Source organism: Malaya genurostris, chromosome 3 (assembly GCF_030247185.1).
Source record: "Malaya genurostris strain Urasoe2022 chromosome 3, Malgen_1.1, whole genome shotgun sequence".
NCBI lineage: Eukaryota > Metazoa > Arthropoda > Insecta > Diptera > Culicidae > Malaya > Malaya genurostris.
The window spans coordinates 65,123,709-65,145,270 of record NC_080572.1 but is presented as its reverse complement, the minus strand read 5'-3'; the positions used below and the strand labels follow the sequence as shown (position 1 = coordinate 65,145,270).

General features: G+C 39.0%; 2 protein-coding genes across 5 annotated transcripts in view; one reads left to right on the top strand and one right to left on the bottom strand.

Moving 5' to 3' along the window:
* Nucleotides 1-21,562, bottom strand: part of LOC131436594 (SLIT-ROBO Rho GTPase-activating protein 1-like) — a 315,841-nt gene that overhangs the window by 107,652 nt on the left and 186,627 nt on the right. The window lies entirely within an intron of this gene.
* Nucleotides 7,375-8,531, top strand: LOC131436596 (uncharacterized). The gene is made up of 3 exons (XM_058605413.1): nucleotides 7,375-7,498; nucleotides 7,571-7,933; nucleotides 8,004-8,531. The coding sequence occupies exons 1-3, from the start codon at nucleotides 7,409-7,411 to the stop codon at nucleotides 8,178-8,180; spliced, it is 630 nt and encodes a 209-aa protein (XP_058461396.1). The 5' UTR covers nucleotides 7,375-7,408; the 3' UTR covers nucleotides 8,181-8,531.

The following is a 21,562-nucleotide window of genomic DNA, read 5'->3' as shown; positions in this document are numbered from 1 at the left end:
TCTCTGAGAAAATTTAGTGAATCACGTTCTAGAGTTTTTGACCACTATTTTCATTACTTGGAATCAGAATAGCCGAATAGTCGGTTCGTTCAGTAAGTAATTAATGTAGCCTACAAATTGAATCAGTTTTGAGCCAAATCTAGAAGAATTTTACCCTTTCTTGCATTGTCGCTCTAAATGACGGTGGGCAATTTTAAACACACTTTACCATACGAAAGCATGATAAAATTTAATAGCAACCTTTGGGACTATGACATTTTTTATTTTATGAGTGATATTATTTGACATATACTCACACACACATATACGCACAGACACATACATTGCTCAGCTTGATGAACTGTGTCGAATGATATAGAAAACTTAGCCTTTTGGGGAAATTCTAGTCAATCTTTCAAGACATTGCAAAAACTTTCTATATAAGAAAGCTAATAATTGTACTTTTATAAAAAAGCATCGTTATAACACTAACAAGTAAGTACAAATTGAATAAAAGAATTAAAAAATTTATGTTTTTTGTTGAAAAATATAAATTTTAATGTGGCAACCCTGCACGCTATACGAAACTGAACAAAGCACGCTGTGAATGGAGCAAAGCCTCACATACCCTACATCGCTTGGGAAAAAATACTCATGAAATTGAAAATTTTCACTAATCGCACTGCAATACCGGAACCGGAAGTCGGATCTGGATCATTTTTTCGAGTACTTTTTGAAGAGATTTAAGACCTTTTATTTGATTCTTTGTTTGGAAAAATTGGTTGAGAAAGTTCCGAGAAAATTGAGTGCGCATTTTTTAATAAATTAGCACATATTTCCTTGTAACTCCGGAACCGGAAATCGGATCCAAATGAAATTCAGGAAAATTGTATGAGGCCATAAAACTTTTCATTTGAATCTAAGTTTGTGAAAATCGGTCACGCCATCTCTGAGAAACGTGTGTGACTTTTTTTTTTCTTTTTTTTGGTGCATATCAACCTGTAACTCCGGAAACGGAAGTCGGATCCAAATGAAACTCAGGAACTTTGTAAGGAACCTTAAGACCTTTCATTTAAATCTAAGTTTGTGAAAATCGGTTCAGCCATCTCTGAGAAAACTGAGTGACATTAATTGTCACACACACATACATACATACACACACAGACTTTTTATGATCTCGACGAACTAAGTCGAATGGTATATGACACTCGGCCTCGATTGTAAAGTCGGTTTTTACAGCGATTGCATAACCTTACTATATGAGAAAGGCAAAAACGGTTTGGCAGCTACTGATTTATGTCCACGTTTTACCTTTTTTATATACCTTATGATAAAAAAAAAGAACCGAAATTTTCATTTTAAAATTCTCGCTCTTGTCCAATCGGTAAACTTTTATTCTCTCAACGTTGGCAACACTTTTATACACATTCTGTCAAATTTTGACGCATATCGTACGATTAGTTTTTGTTTGGCGTCTATACAAAGAAGTTGAAAAATTTTCGTGTGACGATTTTTATAATGGATGAAAATTTAGAACAACGCGCGTGCATCAAATTTTGTGTTGCAAATGGATTTAAGTGTTCCGAAACGTTGAAAATGTTAGAAAAGGCCTTTGGTGAATCGTGTCTAGGAAAAACACAGGCATACGAGTGGTATAAACGCTTCAAAGGTGGTCGTACAAGCTTGGATCATGACGAGATCCCTGGCCGCCCAACAACATCTGTTAATGAAGAAAACATTGAATCGGCGAAGCAAATCGTGTTGCAAAATCGTTCTGTACCGATTAGAGAGATTGCTGTGCTGTTGGGCATCTCTTATGGATCAGCCGAACACATTTCAACTGATGTTTTGGGTTTGAAACGCGTCACTTCTCGGCTGGTGCCAAAAAAGCTGAATTTCATTCAAAACAGCGTCGTGTTGATGTGGCCAAAGAGATGATGTCCAACGCAGATAGTGACCCCACATTCATCGAACTGGTGATGAAGTGTGGATCTATGAATATGACGTCGAAACCGCACAACAATCGACCGAATGGCGCTTCGAAAAGGCGAGCCGAAACCATCCATTATAAAAATCGCCACACGAAAATTTTTCAACTTCTTTTTATAGACGCCAAACAAAAACTAATCGTACGATATGCGTCAAAATTTGACAGAATGTGTATAAAAGTGTTGCCAACGTTGAGAGAATAAAAGTTTACCGATTGGACAAGCGCAGGAATTTTAAAATGAAAATTCCGGTTCTTTTTTGATCATAAGGATATAAAAAATAGGTATAGAATAGGGCCGAGTGTTATTATCCGCAAATATCCGCGTGTGTGTGTGTGTGTGTGTGTGTGTGTGTGTGTGTGTGTGTGTATGCGTGCCTGTATGTGTGTTGTCAACAAAGAGGTCGAGATCTCAGAATCAAAATTGACCTTAAAAACTGAATATGATTTTAGACTTAGATTCCGCACGGTAATAGCTATCCCACAAGCCATAGATTGTCAAAAACCGTCCATTTTTAACGGAGATATCGATATTATTGTGTAAACGACTTTTCCCCCTATTCCAGTAGTAAGAGTTTTGAGCGCTGAATAACAAAGTAATGTTTGGGAGCAACGTGGAACACGATTTTTTAAACAATTGTTTGTAAGTACCAAAAACACTGTGTATAGCATACTTTTTAATGAAACTTTGCCTCGGACCGATTTTAGCACGATTCGTTTTTGGCAACATAATTGTTCGAATATGACACATGTAAACCAGAGGATGGCAGCATTTTCGAGTTGAAAGCAGTTCCATAATTATATTGATTTAAACTAAAATTTCAACAATAAATCCTAGAAAAACATAACACTCATATACCATTCGAATCAGTTCGTCGAGATCAGCAACCGTGTTCTACAACTCAGATTTCTATGAAAAATCGTATGCTCCCAAACAAGGTTCCTGAATTACGTTTGGATCCGACTACTGGTTCCGGCGGAACTACATGATGATACGTGAAACGAAATTAAAATAGTGTTACTCATTTTGCTCGTAGACCGTAGCTAAACCGATCTAAGATTCAAATGAAATCTAGGAACCCTAACAGATTATAATGAAAAGTCTTAAGATCCTATAAAACATCTAGCTTTTTAGTCAGATCCAACTTCCGGTTTAGGGAACACAGGCTGATTAGTATAACAACGTCCATTTCACAAATTCATCAGGTTTATCGGGTTTGTAGATTTGAATAATCGATAGACAAATAAACTTATTTCAGTTTTAGCGGTATTCAGTTTTCGATTTGGAAGGTACTCAAAAGTTTAATTCCTACTACGATTTCTCAAAGATGTCTATACTGATTTTCAAACAGTTTGAATCAAATATTAACTAGTATTGAATCGTTTCTCAAAGCTCAATCGTTTTCTCGAAAAAGGTCTAATCGAATTTCAAAAACAAAAATTCAAGTTAAAGGATTTATGGTCCCATACAAAATTAAAGAATTTTGTTCGATTTTGGAATTGAGTGATGAGTTTTTAAAATTGATACTTATATAGAAGTTGACAATCCAAAAAAGCGGTGGCGTCTCGTCCTCATGTGCACCTGCACAACCGGTCAAATTGAAGAAAATTACTGCATCCTCATCCGCATTCAATTATTGTTTTGATCTTAGGTATCGAATATAAAATAATGAGCGATTTTGTCCACAGCACAATATGTACAAATTCACCTTAAGATACTTACGCTTGCTGGTCAATGACTGCCAAACGATCTTTTCATATCGCATTACCGTAGCCAATACATGACGCTCTGAACTCGAGCACTTTGTCTTGTGTACCGTAATTGCGTATATTTACACACATACATCCAACTTAAAATTTCCAGTATCACTTCTCGCTGTGTTAGTGTCTTTTCCATGCACATGAGTTACTGCACAAATTCAAGAAGAGAAGGAGTTACTCAGCTCAGCTCAGAGATTTGTTGTTCTCTCTGACACGTTTGGCTCTGTGAGAACTTGTATGCACACCGATAGGAGAGACTTCAGTGGCTTATGCTTATGGCAGTTGAGAACAAATTGCTGTCTCAGTTGGAACGTCGAAGCGATTTTATTAATGAAGTTATTGACTTTCTCGACGTGCAGAGCGTTGAATTCTTCTATTGCATCGATGATACGAAATAAGTTTAATGAAAAAATCCTCATCCGAAAGTATATCGTTATTTAGTTGTACACTGAGGTATTTTTTACGCGGGGGATACGTACCGCGCAAAAAAAAACCGCGTAACTTCGAAAATCCGCTTAAAAAACTCAAAACTAAAGAAAAAAAATTTTTTTGATGCCCAATATCTTAGAAACGCATGTCCAGATCTGGTGTAATCTGAAAAAAAATTGTTTGTGAACATCGCCTTTGGGACTTCGAAATTTGAGACTGCGTAACTTAGGAAATCCGCGTAGAAAAAAACCGCAATATGGAAGAAAATGTTTGTTTGATGCCGAATGTCTTAGAAATGCATGAAACGTCGAGATCTGTACTGTAATCTGTACATATTTCTGTGTCAAAACGTTGACTTAAAAAAAATGCATGCATTCATGCATTTCTAAGACATTCGGCATCTTCTGGAAACACTCAGATCGACAGATTTCTGCATTTATAGTTCCGGTAGTGTAAAAAATGGTTGACTTCAAACCACAGGAACATATTGCTTGTCATACCAGTACCTTTCGACCGAGTTTCTCTACTTGAATCGACCTGTCCGCATCGCTCACATTCTCCTCAACGACGACAGTAAAGTATTGTGGACCTGGACGGGTTTTTGAGTCCTCTTTTACATAAGTCTCATCGTCCATCAAAACGCATGCATCCGGACCCTTCAAAAGACGCGAATACAATTTCCGGGCCCTTGGTGCTGCTTGCTTCTTCTGTTTTACACTTTGTTCCGAGAATTTCTGCTTCTTGTAGGTGTTTAGGTGATTTCGCATCTTGATACGTTGGACCATTCCGACACTCGTTCCTGCTGTTTTGGCAAAATCACGTATTTTTTTATTTAAAAGATATTTTATTCAGGCCTATTTGCGTACAAGCTTTACGTGGCCGATTTAGCTGACTTGCAGATAAATTTTTTTTTGTATTGGATCTCGTTGTCACCCTTTTTGTAGAGGGAGAGGAACTTCCATTTTCCCCCTGCGAGGATTGAGGGCCAGTTTGTTCGTGGTTCGTATCGTATCCATTGCCGTGGTATTGTTGTTGATTTCGTTGCTAGTTGCTGTAGATGCGCCTTGTTGTACATTGTTTGCAGTTGCTGGTTGGTTGGATGGTAAGCTGTTAACTGCAGCTGGTGTACTTTGTTATATAGGGGTTACGTTGGATGGTTTAGTTGAAGGGGATACTTCCCTGTTGTTGGTGACTGTCACAGGTGTACTGGGGTTGTTTGGGGTTGGTGTGAAGGAAGCACCGTTGTCCTTTGTTATAGTTATCTCCTTGTCCAGTTTATCACATGGCTTACCGTAGTGAACAGCTTTTTGGCAATATTGGCATGTGGCCATCTGATTGTCATAGGTAACAAGTGATTTGCAAGGGATTGTTGTATCCTGACCGAATGTCACATAAGAAGATATAGGCCTCCTCAAGCGCATGCGTAACAAACGTACGCCATTTAGAATGCCGGGGAAAAAAATTTTACAACTTTTCTTTTTCGATTGAGAGAATCTCTCCGTATTGGGACATAGTTGCACGAATATAAGAATCGTTGACGCTTGAAGAAAGGTAATACACACGCACTTCTATAGCACTATCTTCCATATATACTGGAATGTTGTACTTTATATTTTCATGCTCCACATAGTGCACATTATTATTGTCTTTAGCGATTTAAATTGCAACCAACTCTTTATAAAACTGGATGTAAATAACATTTTTTGTCTCATTGCAGTGAAGTAAATGCACACGTTTAATGTCAAGATACATTTGCACCTTAAGTAAACCTTCAAGTTCTAGTATCGAAGGTCAAATTTTGCACTGTCTGAAGTCAACAATAATTGTATTCTTTCGTACCGGCGGTAGCTTTTGTTCGTTTAAAAGCAAAGTCTGGGCATTACATTCCTTTTGTGTGATTTGGCCTTTCTGTTTCAACAGACTTCGCAGCCGATTCTTAGTGTACAGAATCATTGCATGGCTAGTACTATGGATCCTACTGACACTAAGAAACCTTCCAGGTCGGGGCTCGAACATACGACAACCGGCTTGTAAGACCAGCGTCCTATGCATTGAACCGCCAACCCGGGACAGGTTTTGTTCGTTTGGTTCCCTCATTTCGAGATCGTTCTATTGTTCACTACACAATACTGTACTTGGTTTCTTCTGTCCCGAACGTAAGCGGTTTTGGTTTATCGACTGACTTGGATGAGATGTGAAATCGAACTGAAAATCACGTATTGACATTGATTTGTTCTTTATGATTAGAGATACAACTTTCTGGTCCAGTTTCGGGTTGGAAGAACCGGGTTTTCTGCCTCTTCCTGGTAGCTCATCCTAAGAATAATGTTCCCCAAACTTATTAATTATGTTTTTAACACTGGCATGATGAATTCCAAATCGCTTCGCCAATTTTCGCATAGTAATACCCTTCTCACTTAGCCATGTGTCAAGAACTTTAATTTCCACTTCCTTTTCATTACGCGACATTTTGAAAACGCAGAATTTCAACCGCACAAACAAGTAAAGAATCGAAAGCTGACAGCCAAACGCACAGCATGCTGCGATCTGAGCATGAAAAACCATCACAAATACATGCGTACAACACAAATGTATGTGGATAGCTTATTTTCGATACACTCCTTACAGGGAGGGGACGTCCCAAACCCTAGTGAAAAGTCTGTTCACAATTTGAATCAGCTATCGAAAGATTCGGTGTCCACTTTCAACAAGCTACGCTTCAAACCTCATCGCAAGAATACCTCGAAGTAGCCGAGGATTTCATGGAGACTATACTGTACACTAATCGATTCCGCCAAAAACCTTTTCCAGATATTACACTGCAAAGTATAATTGGAATAAATACTTTCATTTATCATTTCGATGTAAGCTTCAAAACTGTACAACGAAAAACTATCTCCAACCTTTAAAATCAAGCCGTCTTCACCATCTTTGTAGCGAATTAAAAAGCGAATTGGGCCTATATTTCAAATTGTTAAAGTTTCCGATTTTTTTCTGCACTTATGCATCAAAACGACCACAATAAAGGCAAACGAGGGAATGCAACATTAAGCATTACAATCGACATAAAATTATGGTTTTATTGAACGCTTGGATCATTAAGTATCTTCCCCATTACCAAACAATAATTACTTCTGCCGATTGTAGATAAGAGTTAGGCCGAATCACTATTTAATGACGGAGCCGATAGTGAGCTTCCGATAGCAAAGTGGGTTCATTTTCCAGCAAACCAGCGCCCAGTGGTGATCGACAATGTCGAATGTTCGTTCGGTTGTGTTGTTGATTATGTGCGCCATTTTTGCCCGAAACATTGTATGCCAAAAATCTTCGTCGAATAACCAGGTGAGGGAGTTTCTAGGCCTTGGATAACAACATCTGCGAATCATAAATCCCCAAAATCGTTTTCCTTTCCAGGGAAAATCCACGTCGTACAAAATCCGTCTCACCAAGGCCGTCTGCATCAATCAGCCCTACGAAGTGGCCTGGAATGTGACCTGCCGGTTGAAACTGGTCCGGGATCAACCGTCGAAGATGCTGTTCTCCGTCACCGTGGACCAGATCGATCAGCTCTATCTGACCTTTGCCATGTACTACAAATATCAGGTCACCTATCAACCGCTGCTGATGGACACCACCTTCGACGTTTGTCGCACCCTGAAGAAGTACAACAGCCGCAGTAAGGCGGGAACCACGGGTTTGGATTTGACGGCCATGTTTGTTATAGGAATTCTGGAAAAGAACCAACCGGCGCTGATCAAGACCGGATGTCCTTTTAGGGTGGGTAGGAAATTGCGTTTGTTTTTGTTTGAATTGTTCATTTTGCCTAACGTGGTTATGAATTACGCAGGGAGTGATTCAGCTGGACAATTTCATCATCGATGAAACGATGGCCCCAAAGTTCCTTCCTGGTGGAGATTACAGACTGGATATGCACTACTACAATGAGAAGAACCAAACCGTAATGTACTCACAGGTTTTCGGATCTGTTCGTGCTGTTGGCATTACCGATCTGTCGATGGGATGAATGGGGGTAATCAAATGACACATATTTTGATCAATAAACATACTTCATACTTTAAGTTTGTTTCGGAAAACCCATCGACGAGTGATGCAGCTAACAGTAAACTCGAAGGGGAAAAACGGTATGGCGCCAACCGAAACCGATAGAAACCATCCAAATACCAAGCATTTCCCACATTCGTTTTCCACTTTTTCACTGGAAACACTAATAACAATCAAAAATGGAAATAAACAATACACACCCATAGATGGAACCGGGCAGCAAGAGCACAGCAATCCACTTTCATTGAAAAGACTTCGCTTGAAGGAATACAAAATTCACTGCCCGAACGAAACTCTGTCTTGGCATGTAAACAATGCATCACGAAACGCATTATTCACTGTAACGGCAATGTTGTGCGTGCGTGTATGTATATTTTATAGTGGTTGAAACGGTTCATTGCAAGTTTTTTTTCTCATTTCTGCTGCTGTATCGTACGTTTTCGTTCAGTTAAGATGAGGTTTGCGCCCTTGGTTTAGGTTTCCTGGCATGTGCGCGAAAATGTGTTTGATTTGGTTTTGGCACGAACAGAGCAAACAATGACCGGTGCAAAGTATTTCTTACGATGTACTATTAGTTGGATGGTTGCAGACAAAGTACAGACAATGACTTTACATTGACGAAGAAACCCATCTTACGGCCTGGTTCCTAAAAAAACGTGTTTTTTTTTGCAGTGACTACGACTCACTTTACTATGGGGTGCCATTCCAAAATTTACCCTCTGAGAGAGTGAAAAGTTTTTGATCGTGAATATAACTTGTCATATCTAACGTATCAACATAATTTTTGCTACATGCCATCGGAAATATGATTATAATTTTATGAAAAAATTTTCAGTTGTATGACATAATCGCAAATAATTCCAAATTAAACTTTTCTGAAATGCAGGGTTGTTACGAAAAATTTCAAAATCAAAACGCGCGAAATCCGCGCGAAGTCAAAAAAAAAACGCGCTAAATCCGCGCGAAATAGAAAACTGAAACACGCGATGTTTGAGTGAAGCTTTAGACAACCATTTTTATGCAGGTGATAATTTCCACAGAACTTGAAATTCACTTGAATATAATTCAAAAATCTGCATAAGTTTATCATATGAACGCAATAAATAAGTCCGCATACAAAACGTCATTTCAAGAAATCCCATGAAAATGATTGCATTTTTATTCTACAGCCTTTTCGATGCTTAGTTAATTGATAAAAAATAAAAACGATTACAATTGTGATACTGAAAGAAGTCAAACAGATTTCAGCGAAGACATTTTTTTGCTTCAACATCTAGCTCAGCCTTCTTGGTAAGAAGAATTTTAAGGTAGACCACATCAGGATGATCTGATTTACTCTTTTTACTTTCAGTTCCAATTATAATAGAGCCTTCTCCTGTTGTCAGATTTTACTCTGAATGTTTTTCTTTCCCTCCTCATCTTTTGCTCTTTTATTTGGTTCAGGGAAAAATCCACTGGAATTAATATCTTACTTGTTCTCCAGCAGGCAAAAAACCTCATCATCTTTTGCATTAATAGATTAAAATCATCCAAATGATACATTTCCTTAAATCTAGTGCTTCTATAGTAACTAAATCTAATTAGACAGTAACATAAGTAACGATTTCTTGATAACATTTAGTGATAAATGAAAGTCGAAAGAATTGAAACATTTTTTAAATATGTGGCACATGCTAGCAATGTGCTCGTTATATCCATAATTAGTTCCAACATAGGGAATCCGAAGAAAAAAATAGGGTCGAAGATTACGACCTCGAATGACAAATTGTAACAATTGCAATTACTCGGAGCAATCGATCTGCGACTGAAGTAGGTCTACCACAAAACTAGACTTACAAACATCTCGATGGACAAATAATAAATCGAGACCAATCAGTTTGCAGCGGCCATGGTAACTCGGTAAGTTTAATGGATATATTCATGGAAGACGTCGGAGAGCTATTCGGACAAATTTGCGTTGAATCGCTTCAATGCGTTGGATATCGTTCTGGTTATCTAGTCACCAGATAACCGCAGCATATTCCAGTTGAGTGAACTAAAGCGCAATACGGACCTTACAAGCAATGTACATCAGAGATTTTTCTAGTAAAGCGAATAATTAATCCTAATAGCTTAGAGGTTTAGAACATAGTAAGCTCTATGTGCTCTTTATAATATAACTTTGATTCCAGAAGAACACCCAGGTCCTTAACAAACGATTCGCGTTCGAGAACAGTTTGTGAAATATTATAGTCGGACTTGAATACAGACTTTTTGTTACTAAAAGAGATGATGGAGCATTTAAAGCTTGCTTCAAATAGAATTGGAACAAAGACAATTGCCTGTATTTCAGTTATTTATTATTGTATTCAAGATCTTTTTTAATACAAATGTAGCGTTTTCTTCATACTTTTAAGAAAAAATACGGATAAAATTATTCGTCACGGTTTTGAAGGAATTCTCGAATTTTTCCTGTAACACGGCTCAGTAGGCGGCGCACACCTTCTTCGTCCATCGTTTTAGCTATCTTATTCCACCAGGTCGTCATCTGATTGATGTCTTTGACAACCTTTCCCTTTGCCTCGAGTCTCCTCTTCATGATTGCCCAGTATTTCTCAATAGGGCGGAACTGGGGGCAGTTGAGTGGGTTAAGGTTTTTCGGAACAAACTGGACCACTTTCTCTGCATACCATTCTTAAACGGCTTTGCTGTAATGACAGCTTGCCAAATCTGGCCAAAACATTACAGGATAGTCGTGGGATCCAATGAACGGCTAAATTCGTTTTTGGAGACACTCTTTTTGGTGTAGTTCCGATATCATTGTCTTATTTGTAACGAAAACTTTCGTTTTTTTGCCGCAGCTGCAAATGCCCGGCCAAATCATAAATTTTCTTGCAAATTTGTCGGCAAAAACAAATTTAAATTTGGCTGGAACATCCCCCCGAGCCGTTGTCAAGTAAAATTTTTGACCTGGGATTTGACCGAAGTCAGCCTTGACACAGGTTTCATCGTCCATCAGAAGACACCCGTTGAACTTGGTCAGCACCTGGTCATATAGTTTCCGAGCACGAATTTTGACCACACTATTTTGTTTCATGGTCCGATTTGGCTGTTTGCTAGCTCGATACGACTTGATTCCTTCCCGGAGTCGAGTTCTTCTCACGGTACTATGGGCAGCACCGAATTTTCTGGCCAAATCACGGTCCGACAGATTAGGATTCCTCTTAATCGTCTTCAAAATCTTACCACGCAATTTCCGGTCGTCAGTTCGACTCCGACGATCGGCTTGAGGCTTCCGAATCGTCGTCAATGTTTTCTTATACCGTTTGATAACGCGCCATACGGTATTTCTGGGCAATTTCAGCTGTTTAGCTAGCCTAGATGCAGACCACAATGGATTTTCCAAATAACTGTGCACAATTTTTTTTCCTTCTTTCGGCTTCCATGTTGATTGTTTACAAAGTACAGTCGATTTTCGGAATGTCAAAAATCATACGTGAAGCTGACAAAATTCCCGACACGTGGGCGCCAAGAGCTTCCAAATCCGTCCACCAGGAGCGCCACAATATGAGCAAAAGTTTGTTCCAATTCTAAATGAAGCAAGCTTTAGTAGCATTTAAAACCGTTTTGAAATATGAAATATGAAAGTCATCGGTAAACGATAGTTTCATACACTTGATCGAAAAATTTAGATCGTTGAGATACAATAAAATTAATAACTGTCCAAGGTGACTTCCTTGAGGACTCCAGAGGTAACAGCAAATGGCGAAGTAGTACAGGCTCCTATTTTCAACATCATTCCATGACCAGTTAGATATGATCGAAGCCAATTCAAAAAAAATAATCCGTTTAATCCCAGTCTACTTCACTTGGAGATCGAAACAGCGAAACCGGTGTTTATAGAATATACTTGTAGTCGTGCTTGTAAAGAACGTATGATGAAGGAAGTGTAGGTTACTAAATTTGGGGAAGTTGAAGGCTTTGGCCTGGATCCAAGCTGAGTCTCTGATATGTAGTCAGAGCAACTATGTGTTATAAAATCCAGAACTGTAATTTAAAACAGCTTCGATACAGCGCACAAAGCATCAATTCCACGGTAGTTGGATACTGTACTCTTGTCCACATAGGATTGCCTCTATATTTCAGGAAAAATTCCAGAACGCAAAGAACAATTGAAAATGTTGGATAGTGGAATCAACAAAATGTTAAAACGCTTTATTATCACCACGGTTGGAATCCCAGAACTTCCTCGTTTCTTTTATTGTCAGACTTCGCTTCGTAAGCATGTCGTGTAAATTTTGCTTTAAGAATGCTGGCGCACCTTCTTGGGAACGTTCCTCATTAAATTCCGTACAGACTTCTTGGCGACAAGTTTTGACACTTTTTTCCAATCTTTTTCGAACTGTTGAATGGTTTCGGTTGCCGAGACATGTTCCCTAAGATGTGCCTTCGTTGATGCCCGAAATTCCTCAATTGGTCGAAGTTGTGGGCAAGTCGGTGGATTCATGTCTTTTGGGACGAAAGTGACATTTTTGGTAGTATACCATTCTACCGTTGATTTCGATTAGTGGCAAGAAGCAAGATCTCACCAGCAGACAACAGGATCCTTGTGGCTTCGAATCATGGATAGAAGTCGTTTTTGTAAACATTCCTTGATGTATATTTCGCTGTTCGTTGAAGCAGTGGCGATGAAGGGTTTCAAAATCTTACCGCAGCTACAAATTGCTTGCCAGACCATAGCTTTCTTACCAAATTTTTCGACTTCAATCGATGTCTCGGACTGGTTCAACATTTGCCTTTCTCGCACCGTATAATATTGTGGTCCCGGCGAAGGATTTGCAATCGAGTTTCACGTAGGTTTCGTCGTCCATGATTATGCAGTTCAAATATCCAGCAAGAATCGTATTGTACAGCTTTCGAACCCTCGGCCTGATCGATGCTTCTTGTTTCGGACTACGTTTTGGTTGTTTCTGCTTCTTATAGGTTCGAAGATTCAAACGTTCTTTAGCACGAAGAACATTTGACTTCGAAGTGCCCACTTTTTTGGCTACATCCCGAACTGAAACCCCCTTCTTTTGCTCGAACGCCTTCAGTACACGTTTATCCAACTGAGGTGTTATCCTCACCGAACTTCCTGATTGCATTTCGCACGGCTTTTTCACTTACTCCTTCCATTTTTGGCTATCTTTCTCAGTGACAGTCCGCGTTCTGTGCACCATTTGTACACAATTTTTCGACATTGCTCTGCTGAATGTCCACGCATTTCGAAACAAACTAATGAAAACGAATGAACAAAACTGCACAAGTGGTTAGAGAAGAGTGTAAACAACAGGGCGCAGCGATAAAAATTGACAGATTCTGAACCATTGCGAAATTACAGCGGTTTTTGGTTGCGTCTACACTTTCTGGGACAGTCTTCTGCAACTAATAAGACACTAATTATCCACTGTGTTTCGATTTGTTTTCAAGTTTATTGAGGAATGGTGCTTCGTTAACGTCATATGAACTCAGCGAAGAACTGAAACAGTTTTTATGAAAAATTATCGTAAAAATTCAAAACTACCTTAAAAATTCACCAACTAATAAGCAACAAATTATCCTCTAATTTGGTAGGGGTGATTCGTTACCTTCATATGAATTAAGGGCAGTACTTAGAAAATTTTTAAAAATTGAGCAACAAATCCAAAATCACCGTGACTAATTACCAACTGATAAGCAACAAATTTTCATCCGGATTCGACTTCCGGTTCCGGAGTTATAGGGTAAAGTGTGTTGAATATTGTACACCGTCACTTAAACTGACGGAACAAAACCGTAAGAAATGTAAACTGGGCTCAAAACCCTTATTCCCAATCTTAGGCTGAAATGAAAGGTCTTATGGTCCTACCAAAAATTACTGCATATTTTCGGATACAACAAACATTTAAATCGTCATTTAGAGTGCGATGGTAAAATTGTATAAAATCTTCAAAATTTGAATAAAAACTAGTAGAGTGTGTACGTCATGTTAGTTGGTGGCGGTACGAAACGACTTCGATTATACCGGTTCTCGGGTTCCGGAGCCGGAAGTGCATATAATAGTGAACTCACTTCGTTTTCTTAAGGATGACCTACGCAATCAAAGCACTGTTTTATTCTGTATGTTATACTAGTTAATGCACAAACAATCTCTTGGTTTGTTTCAAAAATCGAAGAGAAATTTTCTAATAGAATACCACAATATTATATGTACATGAGAAAGGCATCATTACACCACTAGGTGGATTAAAACAGGTTTTTTTTTACGAATAATCACTTTATATGAAAATATGTTTCGATTATTTCGAAAATTTGTTTATTTCCTAGTCCGTGGCTTTTTTTTGCGTTCAATTACGATTGAAGACATTTCACCGCATGTCATGACCTTCTGTCGTAACGAGCGTCCGTAGTTGCCACAAACAATAACCAAAATAATAATATTATCGTAAATGAAAGCCGTTTCATGTCTGGTACTAAATACAATCCACGACCTGTCCGGTCCATCTTCAGCGCTCTTGCCGTTTACTTATCAGGGCACGTGCTCGGACCGGACTTCCTTCTTCTGCTTGCTACACCTGATGTTCACAACGGTGTCGCTGGCCCACAACAATGTTGACGATGAGGATGCGGTTGAAATACATACATACAAACACACACAAACAACCAATGCATTGTGTTGTCAATAAAACTGTGAATAGTAAACAGCACCTTGTGGACGGGATGTCTACCGGTCGGGGTTTACTTCCTCCTTTTCCATAGTTTATCAACACCGGACCTGATTGCAGCGAGTTGAGTGGGGGAGGGGAGGGTTTTTGCAGTTTCAAACAAGCCTGTTGTTACTCAACACCCCGGCGGTGGTGCAATGAAGGCATAATTGAAATTGCATTTACAACTATTGTCTGTCTCGGATGCAGCGGCGATGAAGATTTACCTGATCCTCGGTAGGGAGCGGCGGCGTACTCGAAAGCAAATACTTTGCCGTTTTTTTTGCTCTTCATTGCATTGCAACGACCAAGTGATCCATCCGTCCATTCTACGGGTTTAGTCTGTCAGTCTGATGCGCTTTCTGCAAGCACCGGCTTGGCTCTGAATCGCCATAGATTGATGCCGGGGAGACCAACCAGAGCTCGGTTGGAACACGTACTAAGCTCAGAAATAATTTTATTTTTCCATTCGCTTCGTTTCGCAAGATGCAACACTTTCACTGTCGTTCGGGCATCAGGCGTTCCGAGGAGGATTGCATTATTGCATTATTGCACCTGAGTCGTGCAGAGAAAAACAAAAAACAAAAACAACACATCAGCCTTTTCCTAACGGAACGGTTGATTATTGTCATTATTGCTCGGTTGAAACAAGCCTGATTAGGAATTAGTTACTCTATTGCCTCCTTCTTGCACCTTCAGTTGTCGGTTGCAGCAGACACTGCAACAATTTAGCAGAACAAAGCAGGGCGGTGGGATAAGCTTTGAGTTTTATTGTCCAATTCCAATCCAAATCCCAATTAAATCGCAACGAACGGAGTCCACAGTGAAAAAAAACTGCACCCGTATCCCTCGAATAATGCCCCACTCAGGTAAGACTCGTCGCCGGATTGATCCGCTTATCCACCAATGCAGTGGCAAGAGATTAATGGAAATTAACAAGCAGATGAATATTAGACAATCTAAGTTTTGTGACATTCAGTCTGGTTTGAATAACCAAAAACTATTCAGATAAAACCGCAGCAAACTAGAAAATTTCATCATACCATAGTTTGATATCAGCAAAGATTCTTTCTATCACGTAGCATTCACACACACTTTTGACATGGCAACATAAAAGTGGCAATGTGGTGGCATGACTAATCTCGTGTTTCGCCAGCTCATCGTCATCACACATGCATGGTTTTGTTTCTGGGAAATCTGCGGCGAAGCGAATGGCCTCAAGATGCGATTAAACTGTAAATGGAGAATGGCAAAACTGGAGCATCTCAACGCGTTTCCATGGAATCCAGCATCCAGACTCGTATACGGGGAAGGGTTTCCGATATATTTTTCTGTCATGTTTAGTTTTCGGAAGAATCGAATCATTTGACTAGTTTATTTATTTATTTTTTTTTAAAAAGCGGGTCACTTCGTCGTAAATTATTTAGCCCAGAGACATTTCGCCGAAAGCTGTTTCGCCGAACGGCTATTTTTACCGAAAGGATTATTCAACTCTTACTAAACATAAATGTCGCTTAGATTTTGAATATTCGAGTCTAGGGGGGGCCTTATGTAAGAACAAGTGGTTTACTCTACGATTTTGGGTCAATATAACGGGCAAAAACAGAGGCGGATCATTTTGCCGAGAGTCGTTTTGTCGAGTCGTTCCTACGAAGAGTAATTTCACCGAGTTTTCCAACTGAAAACATCGTAGTGAGCATAAACATCGCTCAATTTTTAAATATGATAAACAGATCGCAAATACAATGTATTAGTATTGCTTTCGAGTTTAGCGGTCTCTTGTTTAAAAACCTGTTTTAATCCATCTAGTGGTGTAATGATACCTTTATCATATATAATATTGTGTTGTTCTATTCAAAATGTTTCTCCTCGATTTTTGAAAGAAACCAAGGGATTGTTTGTGCATTAACTATTCTATGTACTTCCAGCACCGAAACCCGAGAACCGGTATAATCGAAGTCGGTTCGTACGGCCACCAACTAACATGACGTACAAACTCTACGAGTTTTTATTCAAATTTTGTAAGATTTTATACAATTTTGCGATCGTACTCTAAACGACGATTTAAATTTTTTTTTTGTACCCGACAATATGCGGTAATTTTTGGTAGAGACCTTTCATTTAACCCTAAGATTAAGGATAATGGTTTTGAGTCCAGTTTACAACATTTTTTACGGTTTTGGGTTTTGCCGGTTTAAGTGACGGTGTGCAATATTTAACACACTTTGCCCTATAAATCCGGAACCGGAAGTCGGATCTGGATGAAATCCAGGAATTCCGTATGGGACTATGAGACATTTCATTTGAATCTAAGTTTGTCAAAATCGGTTCAGCCATCTCCGAGAAAATCTAATGAAATTATTTGACACTTACACACACTTGCACATTTTTACTAGTCGGTTTTTCAAGTGATATCAATTTCGGTCTCTTCATCAAATTTTTTTTTGCTTTCATGTCAGGTAGACGATTGATGTGACGCATCCACAATTTTTATTTTTTCTGTATTTGAAATGACTTCTTTTTTCTGTATTTGAAATAACACGATATTAAAACAATTTGATTTGTATGATTCCGCGAAATGACATTCGGCGATACGTCAATCGGCGAAATGATTCTCTCGAGGAAATAGCGAAATGGCTTTCGGGTCAATGGCGTTCTGCGAAATGACTTTCTGCGAAATGGCTTTCGGGTCAATGGCGTTCTGCGAAATGGCTTTCTGCGAAATGGCTTTCTGCGAAATGGCTTGCTGAGCAATGGCTTTCTGCGAGATGGCTTTCTGCGAAATGGCTTTCTGAGCAATGAATTTCTACGAAATGGCTTTCTGCGAAATGGCTTTCTGCGAAATGGCTTTCTGCGAAATGGCTTTCTGCGAAATGGCTTTCTGCGGAATGGCTTTCTGTGAAATGGCTTTCTGCGAAATGGCTTTCTGCGAAATGGCTTTCTGAGCAATGGCTTTCTGCAAAATGGCTTTCTGCGAAATGGCTTTCTGCGAAATGGCTTTCTGCGAAATGGCTTTCCGCGAAATGGTTTTCTGCGAAATGGCTTTCTGCGAAATTGCTTTCTGCGAAATGGCTTACTACGAAATGACTTTCGACGAAATGGCTTTCAACGAAATGGCTTTCGGCGAAATGGTTTTCAGCTAATTGGCTTGTAGCGAAATGGCTTTCCGCCAAGTTGCTTTCGGCAAAGTTGCTTTCGGCAAAATTGCTTTCGGCGAAATGGCTTTCGGCCAAGTGGTTTTCGGTGAAATCACCTTCGGAAAAGGAACTTTTGGTAAAATATCTTTCGTCCAAGTGGCTTTTATTATTTTCTCGTTTAAAATGACGTTCCTTTACTAACGAATTTCGTAGGGGAAGCTGTTAGGTTTCCGGCAGTGTCCGGTTGCCGGCACCCCACCATAACATTTGACAGAAAACAGATAGCGTCATTCCGACAAATGTCATGTGTGTGTAATAGCAGCACGTCTTTTTTGTGCCGAATAAATGGCTTTCTGCGGAATGGCTTTCTGTGAAATGGCTTTCTGCGAAATGGCTTTCTGCGAAATAGCTTTCTGAGCAATGGCTTTCTGTGAAATGGCTTTCTGCGAAATGGCTTCCTGCGAAATGGCTTTCTGCGAAACGGCTTTCTGCAAAATGGCTTTCTGCAAAATGGCTTTCTGCGAAATGGCTTACTACGAAATGACTTTCGACGAAATGACTTTCGACGAAATGGCTTTCGGCGAAATGGTTTTCAGCTAATTGGCTTTTATCGAAATGGCTTTCTGCCAAGTGGCTTTCTGCCAAGTGGCTTTCGGCCAAGTTGCTTCCGGCAAAGTTGCTTTCGGCAAAGTTGCTTTCGGCGAAATGGCTTTCGGCCAAGTGGCTTTCGATGAAATCACCTTTGGAATAAGGACTTTTGGGAAAATAGCTTTCGTCCAAGTGGCTTATTTATTTTCTCGTTTAAAATGACTTTCTTTTACTAACGAATTTCCTAGGGGAAGCTGTTAGGTTTCCGGCAGTGTTCGGCTGCCGGCACCCCACCATAACTTTTGACAGAAAACAGAAAAACAGCGTCATTCCGACAAATGTCATGTGTGTGTAATAGCAGCACGTCTTTTTTTGTGCCGAATAAATGGCTTTCTGCGGAATGGCTTTCTGTGAAATGGCTTTCTGTGAAATGGCTTTCTGCGAAAGGGCTTTTTGCGAAATTGTTTTCTGCGAAATTGCTTTCTGCGAAATTGCTTTCTGCGAAATTGCTTTCTGCGCAATGGCTTTCTGCGAAATGGCTTTCTGCGAAATGGCTTTCTGCGAAATGGCATTCTGCGAAATGGCTTTCGGCCAAGTGGCACGTCTTTTTTGTGTCGAATACCAAAACAAACAGACGCTTGAAATTTTGGCTGCGCTCAAAACAAATTTTAATTGCGTGAAAATCAACACGAAAGTCTTTTCAGATCTTTTTATAGTATCATAAATTGAGGAGCATCAATCGAAAAGGTGAGTGGATTAAATATTTATGAGGTAAAATCGATCTATTTCGTGATTTAATACCGGATGCTTCCCAATTTTCGCAACCAAAGTTTTTTTCATAATTTTCAAAATGCCTACTGATTTCAGTTACCGATACTCCATTTTTTTCGACAATTCGTGAAAAATTGACATGGAGAGATGCCAAATCTGCAAATTTGTCTGTCAATTATCAAATTTCGTAGTTAACCTGTAAACCATTTTTCGTCTGACAACTTTTTGCAGACTTTTGAAACTTCGATTGCTTGCAGACATTCGTCAGAATGTACAGACTTTTGAAATTTGGAGCGATCTTTTTGTTCTTGCTAGCTAAACTTATTGTACTAACTGGCATCTCTGGTGATACGCAACACGTGGACCAATTCGAACAAATGTTTGCATCACCTTCTCAGATATTAATGAAAATTTCTAGACTCGTAGACTTTGTCCCAAAAAGTCATTTTGCATACTTTGTTTTTTTTTTTTCTAAAATTGATCTAGACTGTCTTTTGAAAAGGGCCAAATTTCTTTTAACCTATTCATTCTAATAGAGTGGAAAAACGACAATTAATACAAATAAGTGTTGTACTAGTGATTTTCACAGAAGCAGTTAAATTTTCGAATAAAAATACTGAAGAAAAGTCCCACACTGAAAAAAAATTAAAATCGATTTACAAAAACATAATCATTTCCGATTTCGATAAAATTTCGTCCAAATATAGGTGGTTGTTTTCTCTACCAGTTGTTCATGCATTACAAGATGGGCACTTTTAAGAACAAAAAGTTTTTCTAACAAAAACTATTTCTTGTCCAAACTGGTTGTTTTTCTCTAGTGTCTTTTTATCGGAAACTAAACTGAAAGTCATTGTTATCCAAAATATCAATGAAACTCAATTTGCAAGAAAATTACAACGAATACGCTATTGCTAGTTGCCCGATATAAGCAAAAAGTATCAGTACTGGATAAGAAAAAGTTTTAGATAGGAAAACATTTTTCTCTTAAAAACGCCCATCTTGCTACGTATGAAAGGTCGAAAGGGAACATAGTTATCTGTGTTGGGACAATTTCATTCAAATAAAGAATGTATGTGTATGTTTTTTGTAATTTGACTTAAAATTTATCAACATCGATTTTTTTTTCAGTGTAGAGTTTGATTAGTATTTTTTCAATATTTTCATTCGAAAATTCAACTACAGGGTGGGCCACTTGAAGTAGAAGCATCGGGCAACCCAATAACTTTTGACAGAATTGTCAGATTGACTAATGACATACCCCGTCGGAAGCGTTATTTCAAGACAATTTTGGAACAGTACACACCAGAAGAACGCGCTGAAATTGTTCAGCTTTACATACAAAATAACTTGGCGAAAAAGCATCATGTCAGACGAGGCCCATTTAAAGTTGAATGGATGCATAAATCAGCAAAATTGACGGTTCTATGCCCGTGAAACCCCCCAATTAATTGAGAAACAACTTCTATACGACCAAAAAGTTACAGTTTGGTATGGTGTTTGTGAGGATATGGTTATTGGTCCCCATTTTTCCAACACGACAACGAAAACTCTTAAATGATTTTGTGATGCCCAATATTTGTGAAAATGGTTTGAATAGCTACAGGTTTCAACAGGACGGTGCAACATGCCATACAGCTCGACTAACAATCGATTTGCTACGACCATTGTTCCCCGGACGAGTCATATCGAAAAACGGTGATTTTGACTGACCCCCAAGATCACCCGATTTTTCGGCGGTTAAGGTTTGAAAATTTTCGAATTTATTGTCAGAAATTGTCTTAATAGAAAGTCAAAAAAAGTTTTTATTGACACTGTTTCGATAAAAGAGAAAGCCATTATCACACCACTAGGTGAATTGAGAATAGGTTTTTTCAGATTTTTTCCGAATTATCTGTCAACGGTTTGGATATTCAATCGAACTGTGACAAGACAAATATTTTGAAATTTTGCGTTCATAGGGATCATTGACAGCATGTGTGCACGAGACATTTCACGTGGATTAGTACACCGTACAAATGTGAGCACAATCTCGCTCCCCTGAACGACGCCACCGGTGCATGCTGCCATCAAGACAGAGTCGCACATTTGAAGATTGCATCGGCATCTTGGCACAGTTTTCGCGCCATTTCCAACAATTCACAAACGCG

Bases quoted from the DNA above. Each gene is read 5' to 3' on its own strand.
- LOC131436596 (XM_058605413.1), top strand. From the start codon at position 7,409: ATGTCGAATGTTCGTTCGGTTGTGTTGTTGATTATGTGCGCCATTTTT. The intron at 7,499-7,570 runs GTGAGGGAGTTT...TTTCCTTTCCAG, and splicing joins AATCTTCGTCGAATAACCAG to GGAAAATCCACGTCGTACAA. The intron at 7,934-8,003 runs GTGGGTAGGAAA...TGAATTACGCAG, and splicing joins AGACCGGATGTCCTTTTAGG to GGAGTGATTCAGCTGGACAA.